At 50.5% G+C, this 17340-nt stretch overlaps 1 protein-coding gene across 35 annotated transcripts in view; it reads left to right on the top strand.

Annotated features, from left to right (window-relative positions):
• The first annotated feature begins 1807 nt into the window (after window positions 1-1807).
• Window positions 1808-17340, top strand: part of LRRFIP1 (LRR binding FLII interacting protein 1) — a 159744-nt gene continuing 144211 nt past the window's right edge. For 24 of the 35 annotated variants that reach the window (XM_032277809.1, XM_032277811.1, XM_032277810.1 and 21 more), the window contains exon 1: window positions 1822-1970. In XM_032277809.1, coding sequence (XP_032133700.1) covers window positions 1875-1970 — 96 coding nt within the window. In that variant the 5' untranslated portion in view covers window positions 1822-1874. Of the gene's footprint in view, window positions 1971-17340 lie in introns of all 35 variants that reach the window. The other 11 variants (XM_032277802.1, XM_032277796.1, XM_032277794.1 and 8 more) reach the window with 3 other exon arrangements.

The following is a 17340-nucleotide window of genomic DNA, read 5'->3' as shown; positions in this document are numbered from 1 at the left end:
TGTGGCTTTAGATAAGGAGCTCCAGGCATCTCAAGTCAGCCCTGAGAGGCAGCGGCCATGTCTGCCCCTCTGACAGCTATGCCCCAGCCTCCAGCTCAGCAGGTGTGGAGGCATGAATGAGTGAACTCACGGCAACCAGCCTCAGGAAAGTGCCCAGGGACTAGGAAATGGTGAGCAGACACCAGCAAGACCAGGGCAGTGCAAGAGGCCACGGCTCAAGGTTTCCTCCAAGGAGGACTATGTCACTTAAGGAGTATGGCCTCTGAAGTAATGTGAATATGGCCTGGAAGATTCCATCAACAGCTATTTTTCCTTCACGCCTACAATGCGCAGGTGCAGTGTCTGCTCCCGGAGTTCAGTCATGAACAAGGCCACAGTTGGCCCTGCCAACCCACTTGCAGCAGCTAAGGCACCCTGAGAAATGTCACCTGGATCACGCCTCCCTCCCATGTCATTGAACTCACTGTCTTTTCCCTGCAATAAAACCTCCGCTTTCCCTGTCATGGGGGTGGGGGGCCCCTTCCTCTTCCCACCTCCACCCAGCTTCCAGGTTACCTCCCTAAGAAGCCAAAGCAATCTGGTCACATTAGTTCGTTGGAAATACACCAAAATGTTAACCATCCTTCTCACTGGGGGAAAAAAATCGCAGGTGACTTCAGTACAGCCCCTCTCCTCTTCCTTCACTGCCCTCCCTCCCATCCTTCCCCAGGTCCAGCCATTGGAAGTTCCTCCCATACCCCAAACACACCAGTCACTTTCCCACCCAGTACCCCTGCAGGGGCTTGTAACCCTTACCTAATCCTCTGGTTTGATTTACTTTTAAATCCACCTCTAGAGTGTGGCCTGAGCTTTGGAGAGCGCAGGTTAAGTTCATTACCTTCTCAACAACTAGGAGAGCGCTGCGATGCACCTGCCCGGATCCTAGAGGCTGGAGACCCACGAAAGAAGTGGCAAGTCCCTGATCTCAGGGGGAAGACAGCGGGGAGAAGAAGGGATGCCAACATGGAAACACGCGTGTAAAGACAGAAACGCACACATCCGCACGATGTTCCCAGAGCCTGTGAAGCCAGCGCCCAGGGGACTGCAAGGTCACAGGAGCCCGCAGTAGCTGCGGATCCCGAGCACACCTCGACCTGCCCAGATCCTGGCTCTCACTCCAGCGACCGACTTCGACTCCGACTCACCGCGGAATGGGGGCGCCAGGCTGAACCGCATACTGTGCCCACCCTTCCGCGCAAATTCCGCAAGGCAACCCAGCCTTCCGCGCAGGTCCCCACCAGACCGCTGCCCACCGCTCTGGGCGCGTTGCTCAGCGATTACCGGCCAACCAAACAGTCCCCGCGGAGGTCCGCTCTCTAGGGCTCCCGGTGCCTCAGGTCCCGCGTGCCCGGCTCTGGGCATCCTCATTGTCCCCGGGGCATCGGACCCCCATCGTCCCTGACCCCTGGCGTCTCCGTCCCCCGTTCTCTTCCCCCGCTTCGGCGTCTCCGGCCCCTGCAGTCCCCGGCCCCAGCTGTGGACCTCCGGCCCGGGCGTTCCCCAGGCCCACGCGCCCCCAGTGTCTCGGACCCCCATCGTCCCTGATCCCTGGCGTCTCCGCCCCCCGCCACCGCCCCGCCGTCCCCACTGCCCCGCGTCCCCACCGCCCTGCCGTCCCCCGCCCCCGCCGTCCCTGACCCCTGCTGCGGACCTCCGGCCCTGGTTTCCCCCGGGTCCCCGCGGCCCCCGTCCCCCAGCGTCCCCGCGGCCCCGGCCCCGCGCCCGCTGACGCCATGACGCCGCGGCGGAGGGAGGGGCCGGGGCCGGGGCCGGGGCCGGGGCGGTGCGAGCGGCGGGAGCAACGGGCCCCGCGGCAGCTGCGGGCGACGCGGTCAATGGACATGGGCACCCAGGGCTCGGGGCGCAAGCGGCTCCCCAACCGGGAGCGGCTCACGGCGGAGGACGACGCGCTCAACCAGATAGCGCGGGAGGTGAGCGCGCCGGGCTGGCAGCTGGGGGCGCGGGGCGGGCGCGGGGCCGGGCGGCTGTCAGGGTCCCTCCGGGCGGCTGTCCCGCTGCACGTCCTTCCGGCTGAGCGTCTGGCCCCAGGCGGGCTGGCCCGGCAGGCGCAGGCAGGGGCGCGGAATCCCAGGCGCTGCACCCCGGCCCGGATCTCGGCGGCCTGCAGACCCGGCACTCGTCCTCCAGCCCCGGGCCCGGCCCGCAACGCTGCGCGCCCTCCCCCACCCCGGCCCCCGGCGGCCGCTGCACTCTCGGGAGAGGAGCCCCGCGCAGCCAGCGCACGAGGTGGCCCGGGCTGGCCGGGTGGGGGCGAGCGCCCTGCTTTGTTGTGCCGCATGGGAGGGGGCCGGGGCTTAGGCCCGACCTGGAGGCAGGGGACGGTCCCCGGAGGCCACATGGCCCTGCAGAAATGGCCGAGTCGCTCCGGTGACCATTTGTCATGGATCCATCGATGTCACTCAAGGTGCAGCTCAGAGATGAACTTGAGGATCACAGTGAATTGTTTCAGGACTGAGCCGGGAAACGGGTCCAGGCCACGGAAAGGTTTTCATTAAAGTTTCCTTGGCAGAGTTGATTGTAACTAAGATCATGTTTGGTGGTGAACTTTACCTGTGACAAATTGAAGGTGCACTAGAGTGGGTATTTGTACAGTGCCTTTTTTATTTCTCACAAGGGTTCTACCTTAAGGCTAAAGAATGTATGTGACATCCAGAAAGCCGTCCAGGGACAGAGAACTGCAGCTTGGGAAAAGGGGACCCAATAGGCTGGGGACCCAGAGGGACAAAGGAACCTTAATTTTTGACAGTGTTCCCTTTGTATCGGTTGAACTGCGTGCCAGGTGGATGTACCAACGCAAAGAAAGTGTCTGCATTGCAACCTGCTCACAGGTTCTCTTCCATGTTGGGTATGATAGCGAGCTATTCCACATGTGATTCTTTCCACAGGAAACAGTTCTGAACCATTTGGGCTGTGGTGTCTGGTTGCATCAGTCAGATATTCTGGGGGGTCTACTCTGTAACCGGTCCTTAGGTGTTTGCAGTTGTAAATACCTGATTTTGCTCTTATGGACATGTGGCAGTCACTCAGCATTTGTTGAATATTAAGTGAATCAAGACTTCTGTTTTTCTCTGTATAAGACAGAAAAGGGCTTTCCAGGCAAAGCCTTATTCATTCCTGAAAGCCCACTGTGACCTGCAGGAGACCTCCAAATTCAGCCCTCTCACATCGCACTAGGACTAAGTCTCCCTGGCTCCACAGCACTCCACTGGCTCTTGCTGCCCACACGTGGCCTGGCAGTCAGGATGTCTTATTATTTATTTGTTCACCTGTAGAAGGTGACATCCAGACAGGCAACATCTTTTGTATCCCAAGAGCTCAGCACAGAACCAGACGCATACCAGGTGTTCGTCAATGTCTGTTACATTAATTAATAAACAAAAGAAGTACAAGGCATTTAAAGGACCTTTGGCTAAATATAGACATTTGCTAAATATAGTAGCTTGAGCAGAACTCCCTCCTGTGAAGACAGTCATTTATGTATGCATTTGACCACAGTGCCTGACAAGTGTTTCTTACGAGGGCCAGAGGTGACCAGTGAATTGCAAGCCTTGTCTTGCTGTCTGTGGTTGTGGGGCAGAAGAATGAGAGGAATGAGAGTTCCCAAAGTTTGCCTTTTAACCATTGATGGTTTTTTTGTTTTGTTTTGTTTTTTTGAGACACAGTCTCACTCTCTTACCCAGGCTGGAGTGCAATGGAACAATCTTGGCTCACTGCAACCTCCGCCTCCTGTGTTCAAGCAATGCTCCTGCCTCGGCCTCCCCAGTACATATTACAGGTTCATACCACCACACCTGGCTAATTTTTGTATTTTTGGTAGAGACAGGGTTTCACCACATTGGCCGGCTGGTCTTGAACTCCTGGCCTCAAGTGATGTGCCTGCCTCAGCCTCCCAAAGTGCTGGGATTACAGGCATGAGCCACCGCGCCCAACCTATCCGCTGGTTTTCATAAAATAGATTGAAAGGAAAGGAAAGGAAAGGAACACTCCTTGGGTTGAGAGCCCTGAGGTCCTGCCTCCTGCCCCAGGAGATGCTGTTGAAGTTACAGAGATAGACTTGTGGGTCAGAGCTGGGCTTTGAAATGACATAGTTCTCTGCCAGCTGTGCCATCCTAGGAAGGTGAGTTACTCAATCTCCTCTGAGCCTGTTTTCTTACCACTAAAATGGGGAAGATGAAATCTCCCCTGGCTATCAGGATTAAAGAAAGTGGGTAGCAATGTAAAGTATGTCACTAGGCAGTCGGTAAATATGAGAGCTCCTCACACACCCCTCCCTGTAAAATCCAGCCGTAGATGCAGCTGTTACAAGTACTGAGTAGCACAGATTGATAGGGTTGGAGGGAGCAGGTGTGACATCTTATGTTTTAGTACAAATTAAATTCTATCACCCAACTGTGAAAATGAAAATCACTATTCAAATGGCGAATACCTATTCCTGGAATTCATTGGGGTTCTCATGGAAATCCACAACACTGTCTTAGGTTCAGTACTTTCTTATTCACTCATTGACTCAACAGATACAGGTCATGGTATCCAAGTTCCTGTGCTGGGGAGATGGGAGCGTCAGGGAGGAATCCGACAAGGACCTGCCCTCCAGGAGTTGAGTCAGAAAGGGATCGACGCCTGTAGATCAATAATACTAACAGACAACAGGGAGGGATCCGATATAAAAAGTGCACAGACAGTGCTCTGAAGGTTTGGACATGAGAGAGCATTAGAGGAAGCCAGTGGCCTCATAAGTGGCTTCCTGAAGGAAGTGGCATTTTGTGTTCTTGAAGGATGTATCTACCAGTCAAGATGGTTTGGCCGCTGGGACAGAAACCCTGACCGGACTGGCACTGACAACGGGAAGTGTGTCAGCTGGAGCCCAGCAAGCTCAGAGGCAGGCAGGATTCCCTGCTAGCCTCACCAGCGGCTCAGGCCTCTTTTTCCCACAGCACCTGCATAGCTGGCTGGGCCGGGCCATCCTTTGCCGGTGGCCTCATCCTCAGACTGACTTGCTTCATGGAAGCCGGCTGGCCTTGGCTTTCCCAGGCTGCCCCTCTGGAGCCCACACACCATCTCTTCTGGTGGCTCTTTCCAGAGAGCTAGCAGTGCCTCCGCAGCAAACCTCCATGTGACCGCCTGGCCACTTCTGCGCCAAGCTCTGTGATAAGGAACGTGGACCCACCCAGCGAGGAGGGTGGGTCTACCCTGTGACCAGTCAGGCTTGTCCTGGGACTGGGGAGAGCCAGCCTCCCTGAAACACTTGGGAAGGTGCAGGGGCCTGAATGGAGACTGGGGAGCCCTTAAGAAAGTGGTGGGGCCGGGCGCGGTGGCTCAAGCCTGTAATCCCAGCACTGTGGGAGGCCGAGGCGGGTGGATCATGAGGTCAAGAGATCGAGACCATCCTGGTCAACATGGTGAAACCCCGTCTCTACTAAAAATACAAAAAATTAGCTGGGCATGGTGGCGCATGCCTGTAGTCCCAGCGACTCAGGAGGCTGGGGCAGGAGAATTGCCTGAACCCAGGAGGCGGAGGTTGCGGTGAGCCGAGATCGCGCCATTGCACTCCAGCCTCGGTAACAAGAGCGAAACTCCGTCTCAAAAAAAAAAAAAAAAGAAAAGAAAGTGGTGGGAATGGGCTGGCACTTGGGTCTGGCACCCAAGAACGTGCCTTCTAGAGGATAAGTGGAAAATTCTGGGCCGAGGTCATGGGGAAGCCTGAATCAACCAGCAGGGATGTGGGCTCCTCTTCCGCTGTGGCGAGGGCAAGAGCGGGGCTCCCCTGCACAGGGCTTTGCGGTCTTCTGGGTAGAAGCAGGACTCGTGGAGGGATGCATTTCTGCTTCCGCAACCAATGTCCTCCTTCCACGTTATGGCCTAAACTCTAGGCAAGCGTCTAGTAAAGGGAGTTACTTGCAAACGCTATAGATGCATTATTGCAAGTGGGTTATTTCGCATTCTCTTGTTGCAGTGGAATTCAGGCGGGATGTTGTCTCCAGTATGCACCTGGAGAAGCTCATGAGCACCAAAGGCGTGAGCTGCGCCCCTCACATCTGGGGAGGGGTGTTTCCAACGCAGACAGATTTTCCTCTCCGACTGTGTTTCACATTCTGCCGGTACATTTTGGTAGCATCCCAAACTTCTCATTCAGCGTTCTGCAGCTGATTAAAGTGATCGTGCTCTCACCACGTGATTCAAAGTATTCCTCTCAAATGAAGAATACCTCTTCCGACGGGACAGTCATTTGCGCAGGCCGCATTAGGAACTCGCCGTGGGTCCTTGCGACCATGCGCTGAGCTGATTATCCCCTGGTGGTACCATGGGTACCCCTTCCTCACCCAGCACGATGGGGCCCTCTCCCCCATAACTGTTTCCACAGCCTCTTCTCGGAGCCGGCCCCGCTGTGAGCCATGGCAGGTGCGCTGCTGCCCCACCCGGCTCCCCTTCACTGGCCCCAAGTTGACTTGTGGGCCCGCAGGCACTGGCTGTTCAGGCCTCACAGCCTCCGCCTTTCACTTGAGCAGCGGCCAAGGCGTCCAGTTTTGGAGAAGGAGTCACGCTGTCCCCAAGGCAGCCTGCAGCCGTCAAGTCACCATTTTGTGAGGACACAAAATGTCCCCCAGCCTTGTTTCAAGGTGCAACCAACTCTGTGATACATTTCCGGCTCCAGAGCTCTCTCGGGGCCAGGCTGAGACAGACTCCTGCAGAGGCCACCTCCCCGCCCAGCCCTTCCCTGACTGGCCCACCTCCCTCAGACCCCTGCTGAGACAGGGCTCCCATCCCGTCCTGCCATGGGCTCTGCTTCTTGGAACCCAACATAGAGCTGTGCCCATCATTTTGGGTAGCTCATAAATATAGGATATTTTAATCCTAAGTCCCCCTTTCATTCATCTTTTCTCCCCATCCTTCCCAAAGAGCCCTCCTACGTCAGCCTGTGTGGAGGGAGCCTGTCTCTCTCCTCCTCAAGGCTGTTGGAGAACCAAGCTGGGGGTGGGGTGCACATGTTCTTTTCCAGAACAGCCTGGAAATGGGGTTCAGTGTAGAAACTTCACCCCACGTCTCTCCAGCGCTAATCTGACCTAGTCCCTCTGGAGTGGAGAGTCCAGGACTGAGCCCGGCTGCCAAGATGCACCTCTGGGTCCCTAATGCAGTCCCCTGCCCGCAGATGAGATGACCCTGGGACTGGTATTCACCTGCACACAACCAAAATGTCAGACTTGTCCCTACAGCCTATTTCACTTGATTTGAAAGTGAATTTCATGACTTTTTTTCTCTATGAATTTGCTTTGCTGAGGCTGGCCAGCAGTTAACTGGACGCTGCTGGACACTGGTTTGCCGTTGGGGCCATGCCCTGCCCCTTTGTTCCGCAGGAGTGGGGAGAGGTGAGGGGAGTTCAGCGCCCAGCAGGACCCAGGACTGTCCAGCCTCAATGACATCCTGCCTCCAGGTGTAACCCAGCTGCGGTGGAGCCACCAAGGGCCCTTCTGCAGTGGATCCTCCTAAGCCAGACGCCCATCTTGGCAGGTCGTCTGCAAGGTTTTAGGAATGTGACTAGAGCGGCGTTCCAGACGGATTTTTACCGACAGTCTGAGCTGTTGGGGGGCGCAAACACTGCGCCTGTGACCTTGGGCTGTTTGTGTGATTCCCAAGAGATGCTTCTGGGTTTCTGAGTCCACAGAAAACTCAGACCTGTGGACATGTCTGCTGGTCTCCGATGGCCCTGGGCCCCCACAGCTATTTCTGTCAGAGGGCCAGCTGTCTCCCTCTTCCTTTTCTGGGTGACTCTTGAGCCACGTGTTGGCCGGTACTCAGGGTTAAGATGTGTGTGTGGAGGACGTAAGAGGCGGTGTGGATGAGGGAAATCCAGGACCTGGCTTCTAGCCCTGCGCGTCCCCTGTGAGCACTGGGTGTGAGACAGGAAAGGAGAGGGGCGAACGGAGGGTGCTTCTAAGGCCCAAGTTGTGCCAGGTACTCTGGAAGCTTCACTCTGATAGTTTGTTTAAATCCTGTGGAAAGGATTCAGAGTGTCTCTGTTTGACAGAGAGAAAACAGACTCAGAGACAGCAATGGGACATGGCTGGGGCCACCTGTTCATTAGGGGCTGTTTGTTCATAGCCCAGGCTGCTTCCTGGATCAGCCCCTCAGCCCCCTCCAAGATCCCATTCACGCCGTGTCCTGCAGGCAAGCCACATTCTTTCCATACCTGGTACATGTTGTCCCCAGCCAACCTCTGAGCCACTAGGGGTGACATTTCAGGAGAGAGAGCCCCATATCTGTCTCTGCCTTGCTATGTTTCTCTTCTTCTTTTTCCATCCTTTCATCTTTAAACAATTGATTTTTGTTTCTCAGGCCATTCCCACACAGCAGCTGGGTGGTCCTTTTAAAATATGTCAGATCATGTCACTTCTCTGATTAAAACTTTCCAAGGGTGTCTTGTATTACTCTGTAAAAGCCAAGTCCTTAAACAACCTGTGAGACCCTAAATGATCTGGTAATTATCTCCTTGTTTATAAATAATATGCATACGTATTACACGTTAGTTTATCAGTTGTGCTGTCAGCTGGCTCCTTTATTGAAGGATGGCTTTCTAATTTCCTTCTCTGCGTCACACTATAGTTTGTTGTAGTGTGGGGCTAAAGGAATATTCACTGGCAGGACAGACTACTTAAGAGTATGGGTGCTAGAATCAGATTTCCTGGGTTCAAATCCCCATTCTGTCCCTTATAACCATGACTTAGGGCAAGTTACTTATCGACTTTGTGCCTTAGATCCCCCATAGGTAAAATGGGAAAGTTTTAGGAGCATGCCTCACCCAGGGCAGTTATGAGCATAAATGAGATATTTCACAGAAAGACCCCAGAACAATGGCTGTCACATAGTAAATGCTCAGTAAATGCTGGTGATTATCATGATGTTGCAGGCTATGTGAATAATGTCCATTGCAGAGCCAAGCAGTGTACTATAACCTTTCTTTCCTGATACAACTTTCTGCTTCTTCTAGAGTTAATGATTTATTTTCTTTTTCATTGCTCATTTGTCTACATATCTATCTTATCTATCTAGATATCTACATATCTCCACAAAGTTTACAACAGAACCCATCACAATGCTGTGTTCTATTTGATTAAACAAATCAGATAATCTATCAATTCAATTTTATTCTCCCATGGAAATCTACCCACTAGAGACCTCTGTCCTCTAGATCGAGTCTGGTCTGGGTGTTCTTCTCAGGGTTTCCTGCACCTGCCATTCCCTCTGCCACCATTCTGAGAATTCCTTTTACCCCTTTTTTAATTGTTGTTGTTAGGTCCCTATTTTCTGGATTTCATATTATCTTTTTTCTTGGATCGTTATCTTATTTTGCTGGAACACATCCTTCAGTAGCTTTCCGAGCAAGAATGCCTTTTTTAAGTAATCACATGTCTGAAAATGTCTTCATTCTACCTTTATACTTGATGAATACTTTGGTTGTATGTAGAATTATAGGTTAAAAATAATTTTCCAAAGAATGATGAAGAACACTGTGTCTTCTTTGGCATATTTCCAGTAAGTATTGTTAACTGGATAGAGTAATATGCAGAAAATAAAAATAGTATAATAGTGTGCTGTTCTTTGTGTGAGAAGGGTTGTAATTTGCCTGCATTTGCATAAAAATCCCTGGCGGAACACAATGGAAAGAGTGTGGGGATGGAGGTGGGAGCAGATTGTCAACTGTCACTCTTCATGCTCTTGATATTTGAACCATGTGACTATCACCTAGTCAATAAAATAAGCTAATAAATATCAAAAAAGTAAAATTAGAAATGAGGCGTAAGGCTCACACCTGTAATCCCAGCAACTCAGGAGGCTAAAGTGAAAGAATAGCTTGGGGCCATGAGTTTAAGTCCAACCTGGGCAACAAAGTAGAGCCCCTCCTCTAAATTTTTTTTTTTTTTTTAATTTAGCTGGGCATGGTGGTGCATGCCTGTAGTCCCAGCTATTTGGGAGTCTGAGGCAGGAGCATCACTTAAGCTTAGGCATTTAAGACCAGCCTAGGCAACATAGTGAGACTCCAGATCCACAAAAAAAAGAAAAGAAAAAGTAACTGGGTACAGTAGCTCATGCCTGTAATCCCAACACTTTGGGAGGCCAGCAAGTGGACTGCTTGAGCTCAGGGGTTTAAGATCAGTCTGGGCAACATGGTGAAAGCCTTTCTCTACTAAAAATACAAAAATTAGCCAAGCATGGTGGCCTGCTCCTATGGTCCCAGCTAGTTGGGAGGCTGAGGTGGGATCACTTGAACCCAGGGGACAGAGGTTGCAGTGAGCTGAGATCACACCCTGGCACTCCAGCTTGGGTTGACAGAGCAAGACTCAGTCTCAAATATATATGTATATATTTAAAAGAAAAACTTTGGAAACTTAGGATCTTCTCTTTATTCTCAGAATTCTGGGTTTTTCCTCCACTTATTGAGCATTCATTGGGTTCATTCAATGAATGAACAGTAACTTCTGTAAGACAGAACAGAGAAACGAGTTATTTTTCACTTTTTTTTTTTTTATTTTTTATATTTTGTCTTTTGGTAATACCTCATGGAAGATTCTTCAGTGTTACCTTCCACTCCTTCCACTGTTTGCCTGTTTTATATTTAATTTCTAAGATTTGATTGTTCTTTATTTCTCCTTTATAGCATCCTTTCTCAATTCACTAATGTAGTGCCTTTTCTTACTACTCTAAGGATATGAAGCAAATTCACTTAATTTGAGGGTTTCCTGAAATTTTTTTTGTCCCTGCATCTTGGTCTGTGTCTTCCTGTTTCTTTTTCTCTTTTGTGTGTTTTGGCCTCTGTCTTTCATCTCGGATTCTCTCCCGGCTATGTGGTGATCCTTGGCTACCTTTGCATATTTTAGAGGGAGGCACTAAACATCGTGACTACAATTTGAGCAAAGGCCAGGAAAGAAGATGTCACGAAGTGCGAACGGGAAGCCACACAGGCTGAAGTGTTGGTCCTCAGGCAGGGCCACGGAGCTCTGATTTGAACCCAGTGCCCTGCCTTCAAGGCCAGTGCCTTGACCACCATGTCAGTGTTGGAAGGATTAATATTTGCTTAATATTAACAAGCCAGACTTCTCTAATTTCGTGCCTAAGATGGAGTTTTATTTTTGATTAAGGGACTAGTAGGGCTGGAAAAGAAAGTTGAAAATTAATCTGAGACATACACCAGGGAAGAACAGCTAACCTCTAGTATCTACACAGCCCAAACAAGGGAACCCGTCATTATGGTATTCTTTTACTGAGAGTGAAATAAAATGTCAAATTAAGTGAGCAAATAAATACAGTAAAAAAAAAATGAGATTTTCATAGCTTCAGGCATCAAAAATTGGGCTGGGAACAGTGGCTTACACCCAGCACTTTGGAAATCTGAGGCAGGTGGATCACCTCAGGTCAGGAGTTCAAGACCAGCCTGACCAATATGGTGAAACCTCGTCTCTACTAAAAATACAAAAATTAGCCAGGTGTGGTGGTGTGCACCTGTAGTCTCAGCTACTTGGGAGGCTGAGGCAGGAGAATTGCTTGAACCTGGGAGGCAGAGGTTGCAGTGAGCCAAGATTGCGCCAATGCACTCCAGCCTGGGAAACAGAGCGAGACTCTGTCTCAAAAAAAAAAAAAAAAAGAAAAAAGGCTTAGGGGGGAGGGAATAATTCATTTATTTACTTGGAAAGTTCTCTAAGATCTGAGATATACTTTCCATAAAACAAATAAAACACCTGGAGAGTTTAGGTAGGCAGAATGTGATATGGCCTTGGCTGCGGGTAAACCCTTGGATCAGCAAGTCTGTGAGAGCCAGATCTGTCAGTGCCAACATTGGCATATTAAATTGCAAACTCTCCACCCACTCTTGGCTTGAGGAGCAAATACAAAATCACAGAGTGGTCATGATCACATTTAAACATAAAGAAACCAGGAGATCTAAGTTTGTTCGTGTATTTTTAACCTACATCATGTAGGTTTATGAATTTTGCCATCATTGTCCTTGATTTCTTTCATTTTTATTTTTCGCTTTCTTTGATGACATTCCTTTGGCATCTGGGAAGATGTGAGGGTTTCTATGTTGACCGAACAGCTAGCATGGCTCTACCCTGGATTCCCTAAGACAGCAGCCCCTACCCTTTTTGGCACCAGGGACCAGTTTTGTGGAAGACAATTTTTCCACAGACCAGGGTCTGGGCAGTGGTTTGGGGAGACTCAAGCATGTTACGTTTATTGTGCACTTTGTTTCTATTATTATTACACTGTAACAGATAATGAAATAATCCTACAACTCACCATAATGTAGAGTCAGTGGGAACCTGCAGCTTTTTTCCCTGCAACTACACGGTCCCAACTGGGGGTGATGGGACACAGTGACAGATCGTGAGGCATAAGAGCATGCAGCCTAGATCCCTCACATGCACAGTTCACAGTAGGGTTGATGGGCCTATGAGAATCTAATGCTGCCAGTCTTCTGACAAGAGTGGAGCTCAGGAGGGAATGTGAGTGATGGGGAGTGGCTGTAAGTACAGAGGAAGCTTTCCTCACTCGCCCTCCTGCTGTGCAGCCCAGTTCCTAATAGGCCACGGACTGGTACCAGTCTGTGTCCTGGGGGTTGGGGAACCCTGGCCTAAGATATTGTTTTAAATTACCCCCAGCAGATTTTCAAATCACCCAAAGCTGTGCTGCCTACAGGACTCTGCTCTGTATCTGTTCAGTGCACAGTGGTAGCCACCAGCCCTATGGAGTTACTGAGCACTTGAAATGTGGTTAGTGCAGTTGAGGACCTGCATGTCAAACTAACTTCACTGCAATCATTGAAATGTAAATAGCCACACAAGTCTCAGGGCTCTGTGTTGGCCAGTGCAGCTCCAGAGCAAGGATTTATCCTTTGTGGAAATACGTTGTAGTAGAGGTATGTTCTGTAATGCGGGATATTTATTGACAACTTACACGTGGGGCTGCATGTCACTCATAGAGCAGGAATGAATGGTGGTGCAGGTGGACTGGACTGATGGATGGAATGATCGATTGCAGGTTGGCACCTTTGTGGGGCTGTGGCCTCAGGGACCCGTGGGTCATCCTCTTTAAGTTGTGTGACCACAGGCAACTCAATGCAGCCCAGTCTTCTTTCCTTTATCTGTGCAAGAGGAATGCTGTCACGTGGGGCAGTCATGGTAATGAGCTAGAGCCCACACACTGTGGGGTGTGCTGCCTGACACCTGCTAGATGCCAACTAAATGGTGTGTTGTCTGCTCCCTTCAGGTGCCTCTAGTTACTCTAGAAGGAGGCAGTGGTGCTTCTTGACTAGTTGGGATGTGTCCCAGGGCTGAGATGGGGCTCGGGTGGAGCACGTGGGAAAACACAGGAAAGACGATCTCCCATGCCAGTGAGGGCCACAGACGGCCCTCGGGACTGATTAAATGAACTCAGAATAAAAGCATAACTGGCTGTCGCTGTAAATATGTGCATCTTTAGTGTCACCATCCTGGGGGACTTCTCATAAGTTTAAAGCATGTTACCGTTCTTGGCATTGAGATGGCTAGTAATCACTTTTGCTTCTTGGTGTTGAATTCAAGAATCAGCAGTAAGATGCCATCAGATTTTTCAAGGCGCTTCACCATCAAGCAGCCTAGCCTTGGTGCCCAGGTCTTTGGTTGGCTTCCCGGAAATAATGGGCCACTTCACCCCGGCCTTGTTTTGCGCTGTTTATCTTTGGGCTTATCTGACCTCTTAGAAGCTACTAAATTACCTGCTATTTTTAACCCATGCCTAGAGCCAGCTCCAGAGGAATTGCCACAAGAGTTGAGACGAGGTGATGGCTACATGGTCTTCCACCTCTTCATTTCAGTATCTGAAGTGTTTTCTTTCTTTTGTCCTGTGTTAGGGTTTCTCAGCCTGGGCACTACTAACATTTAGGGCCAAGTAATTCTCTGTTCCAGGGGAGGACTTGAGCATTATAGGATGTTGAACAGCATGTCTCGCTTCTGCCCAGTAGACTCCAGTAGCTCCCCACTCCCCAGCTGTGACCACAATCATCTTCCATTTGACATTGTCAAATGGCAGATGGGGAAAAAGATACCCAATTGAGGACCTCTGTTTCATGTTTTCCCTGCCACACTGCTGGGTGTGTACCTTGAGCTCTGAAACACTCCCTCAGCTAGAGAACCCTAGGTGTGCCAGTGGATACCACTGTTTGCCCTCCTCAAAGAGCCCTAGCTGACCACACCACATTCCTGGTGTTTCCTCCATTTAAACCTCCTAGAAATTAGTATGGAGGGGCCCACGTACCCTGGAAGCTGAGATGGAGCCACGTTAGGAGTCAGCTGCAGGCTCAGGGAATGGAGACATCACTGCCAATGTGATTACACTTTGCTGTGCTCCAGAAGTACGCTCGCACTGATGGCGGCACGGGGGACCATCTCTAACAAGATACCACAGGCTGGAGGCTTTATCATGGGAGTTTATCTCCCCCCATGCTGGAGGCAGGAAGTCCAAGATCTAGGTGCCGGCACATTCAGTGCACACCTTTCGTCTGCATCTTCAGATCACTCAAAATCCAGCTGTGGCTGATGGAAAAAGGACAGGGAAGAACCCCATCTTCAATCTCACCTGTTGGGGTTGGGACTGGAGACCCATTCATCCTTCACCCCCCCAGGACCACCCCCAAGATGAGAAGGCGGACTGGGTGTTGGACAACCAAAAGATCAGTGACTGCCATGTTTCCACAGGATTAAAACTGTCCCCATAGCTCCTGCAAAAGCACATTGCTGAACTTCTTAAAATAGATGGCCAGATCATTGTCTTGTGCAGAACCCCTGCTACGTCAGCCCTGGGTCTCTGCAGCTCTCTGCATGACACTCTCCTCACCACCTCTGAATTGATCTCCAGACAGTACTGTGCAGCCCCTGCCCCTCCACTCCTGTTCCCAGTGAGAGAACCCTGAGAACCTGCAGTGTCTATCCAAAGACTCCCCCTTCCAGCCCTAGGGCTCTCTTTTCCCTTGGCCCAAAGGCGTGCATCTCAACCTGCTGGGATGGGACAGGAAGGGACCATTAGCCATGCGAATGTTCCAGCATATTCATCTCTGTGGTTTCTACCTCTTGCTTCTGTTTTTACATACAATTTGCAAAGGAAGATACACACACACACATGGTCCCTCTCATTAATTGAAAATTCGGACTTAATATTCCTTTTGGTTTAATAAATAATATTCTTTTAAAAAATAGTATTCAGCCCTTTGGGAAGCTGAGGCAGGAGGATCGCTTGAGCCTAGGAGTTTGAGAATGGCCTGGGCAACATAGCAAGAACCTGTCTCAATTTAAAAAAAAAAAAAAAAAATAGGCCGGGCACGGTTGCTGACACCTGTAATCCCAGCACTTTGGGAGGCCGAGGTGGGCGGATCACCTGAGGTCAGGAGTTCAAGACCACCCTGGCCAACACGGTGAAACCCTATCTTTACTAAAAATAAAAACATTAGCCAGGCATGTTGGCAGGTTCCTATAATCCCAGCTACTCAGGAGGTTCAGGTAGGAGAATCACTTGAACCCGGGAGGCAGAGGTTGCAGTGAACTAAGATTGTGCCATTGCACTCCTGCCTGGGCAATAGAGTAAGCCTCTGTCTCAAAAAAAAAAAAAAAAAAATAGTGTTCCGTTTGGTTTAGGGCTTATTCAATCTTTTCTCTTTGGATTTCTATTTTTGTGATTAGTGTTAACATTTTAATCTATTTTTCTCTCCTAAATATCTTTTCCAGTTTTCCCTATGTAGAGCACGGCAGTTGGTAAATGACACTGAATGTATGTGTGCAACCTTCCTTGCAGATCAAAAGGTTGCACTCTATATTATCAGTAACTTGATTTTTAAATATGATTTTTTAAAATATAGTTAAGTATACCAGGTTAAAATATAATATGCACAATATATTGTATGGTTGTGTACCCTGCTTTTAAGTTTTTTGAGTTATTTCAAGTAAGGATACTCCTGACCCTCAGGAGGACTTCCTAGGTGTCATCTTAGATGGCTGTGTGCTTCCTTTCTTGGTCTCTTGCAGGGTTTGGGGGTGAGTGAGGCTTTTCTTTAGGAAACATCTCAGTGGAGCCCAGCTCTGCTGTAACTGTGTCTGTGACATGTGTTCTTACCCACCTTGAGCTTCCATTTCCTCTTCTGTAGAAGGAAAGCCCTGGTGACTAAGAGGCTTCCTAGTGATGCTTATCAGTTGTCCAGGCCACGCCCCCTCTGCAAGCACTCAGTGCCCTCCAGCGTCACCCCGCCAGCCCTCCCCGCTCCCTGAGGTCTCAGCTGCCTCCGTGCCAGGTGTCCCCCAGCTCCTCCTGGTCTCACCTATCGGAGCAGCTGTCATGTCCCCTCTTCTCCCCCAGCTGGACCACCTGCCCTCTGGAAGCCACACCAGCCCTGTCGCAGGTAGACCTCCAGTGCCTGGCATGGCCGCTGGCACACAAGTTACTAAGGAACCCCCTGCTAGAAGAAGGGAGGTCAAACCACAAATGGGAATTCCTGTTTAGTTTGGTGATTGTTAATATCATCTTATTAGTTTGAAAGCTTTTGGATGTGGTGGTTTTTGTCCAAGTAGTTTAAACTGCCTCTGTCAAAGTTCATGCGTGAATTATGTAGAATGGGTTTCACTGATAACCCATCCTAACTCTGACAGGCTGGTCAGTCACCAGAAGAGATGAAAAGCTAACATGGTTATTCTAGTCAGAACCCCATCAGAATTCACCAGCAGGAGACCAGCCCCACCCAGAAGCCTCGGTTGCCCCTGGGTGCCACACTGAGCTCCACGGTGAGTAGCTGCTTTGTTGTTTCTCCTGGTGTGAAGTTTTCCTCCTAGCTCCCATGACTACAGACACTTCGCACACCCATGAGAGAGTCTTTGGGAGACCAAGGGAGAGCGCAGTGTGCAGGGTCAGCCTTGGGCGCTGTGGCCAGGGGCCCTCCTCAGATAAGCAGCAGGCGTCTCTGAGTCTGTTTCCAGCTGGCAAGGGGGGGCACTATCGGATGGTTGTGAGGAGCGTTTGAGGCGATGCTGACACAAGGCTAGGATGGGCCTTCAGGGAATCGTGCTGGCCACGGACCACAGGTGTGTGCAGCTGCCCCCATCCACGGCCTGTGCTCAAAGACTTTCAGACTCAGAGGTCGAGGCCTGGCTTCTGCCTGCAGCTTCACTCCCGGTTCTAGGCTCCACGCCAGGTTCCAGGCTCCAGGCCTTGGGTTCCCAGTCCCAGGTTCTAGGCTAAGGGTTTTGGTTCCAGGTTCCAGGCTCCAGGCCT

Source organism: Sapajus apella, unplaced genomic scaffold, assembly GCF_009761245.1.
Source record: "Sapajus apella isolate SASKATOON/1434 unplaced genomic scaffold, GSC_monkey_1.0 scaffold10, whole genome shotgun sequence".
Lineage (NCBI taxonomy): Eukaryota > Metazoa > Chordata > Mammalia > Primates > Cebidae > Sapajus > Sapajus apella.
The sequence above is the reverse complement of the archived record's forward strand: the minus strand, read 5'-3'. Positions and strand labels throughout refer to the sequence as shown.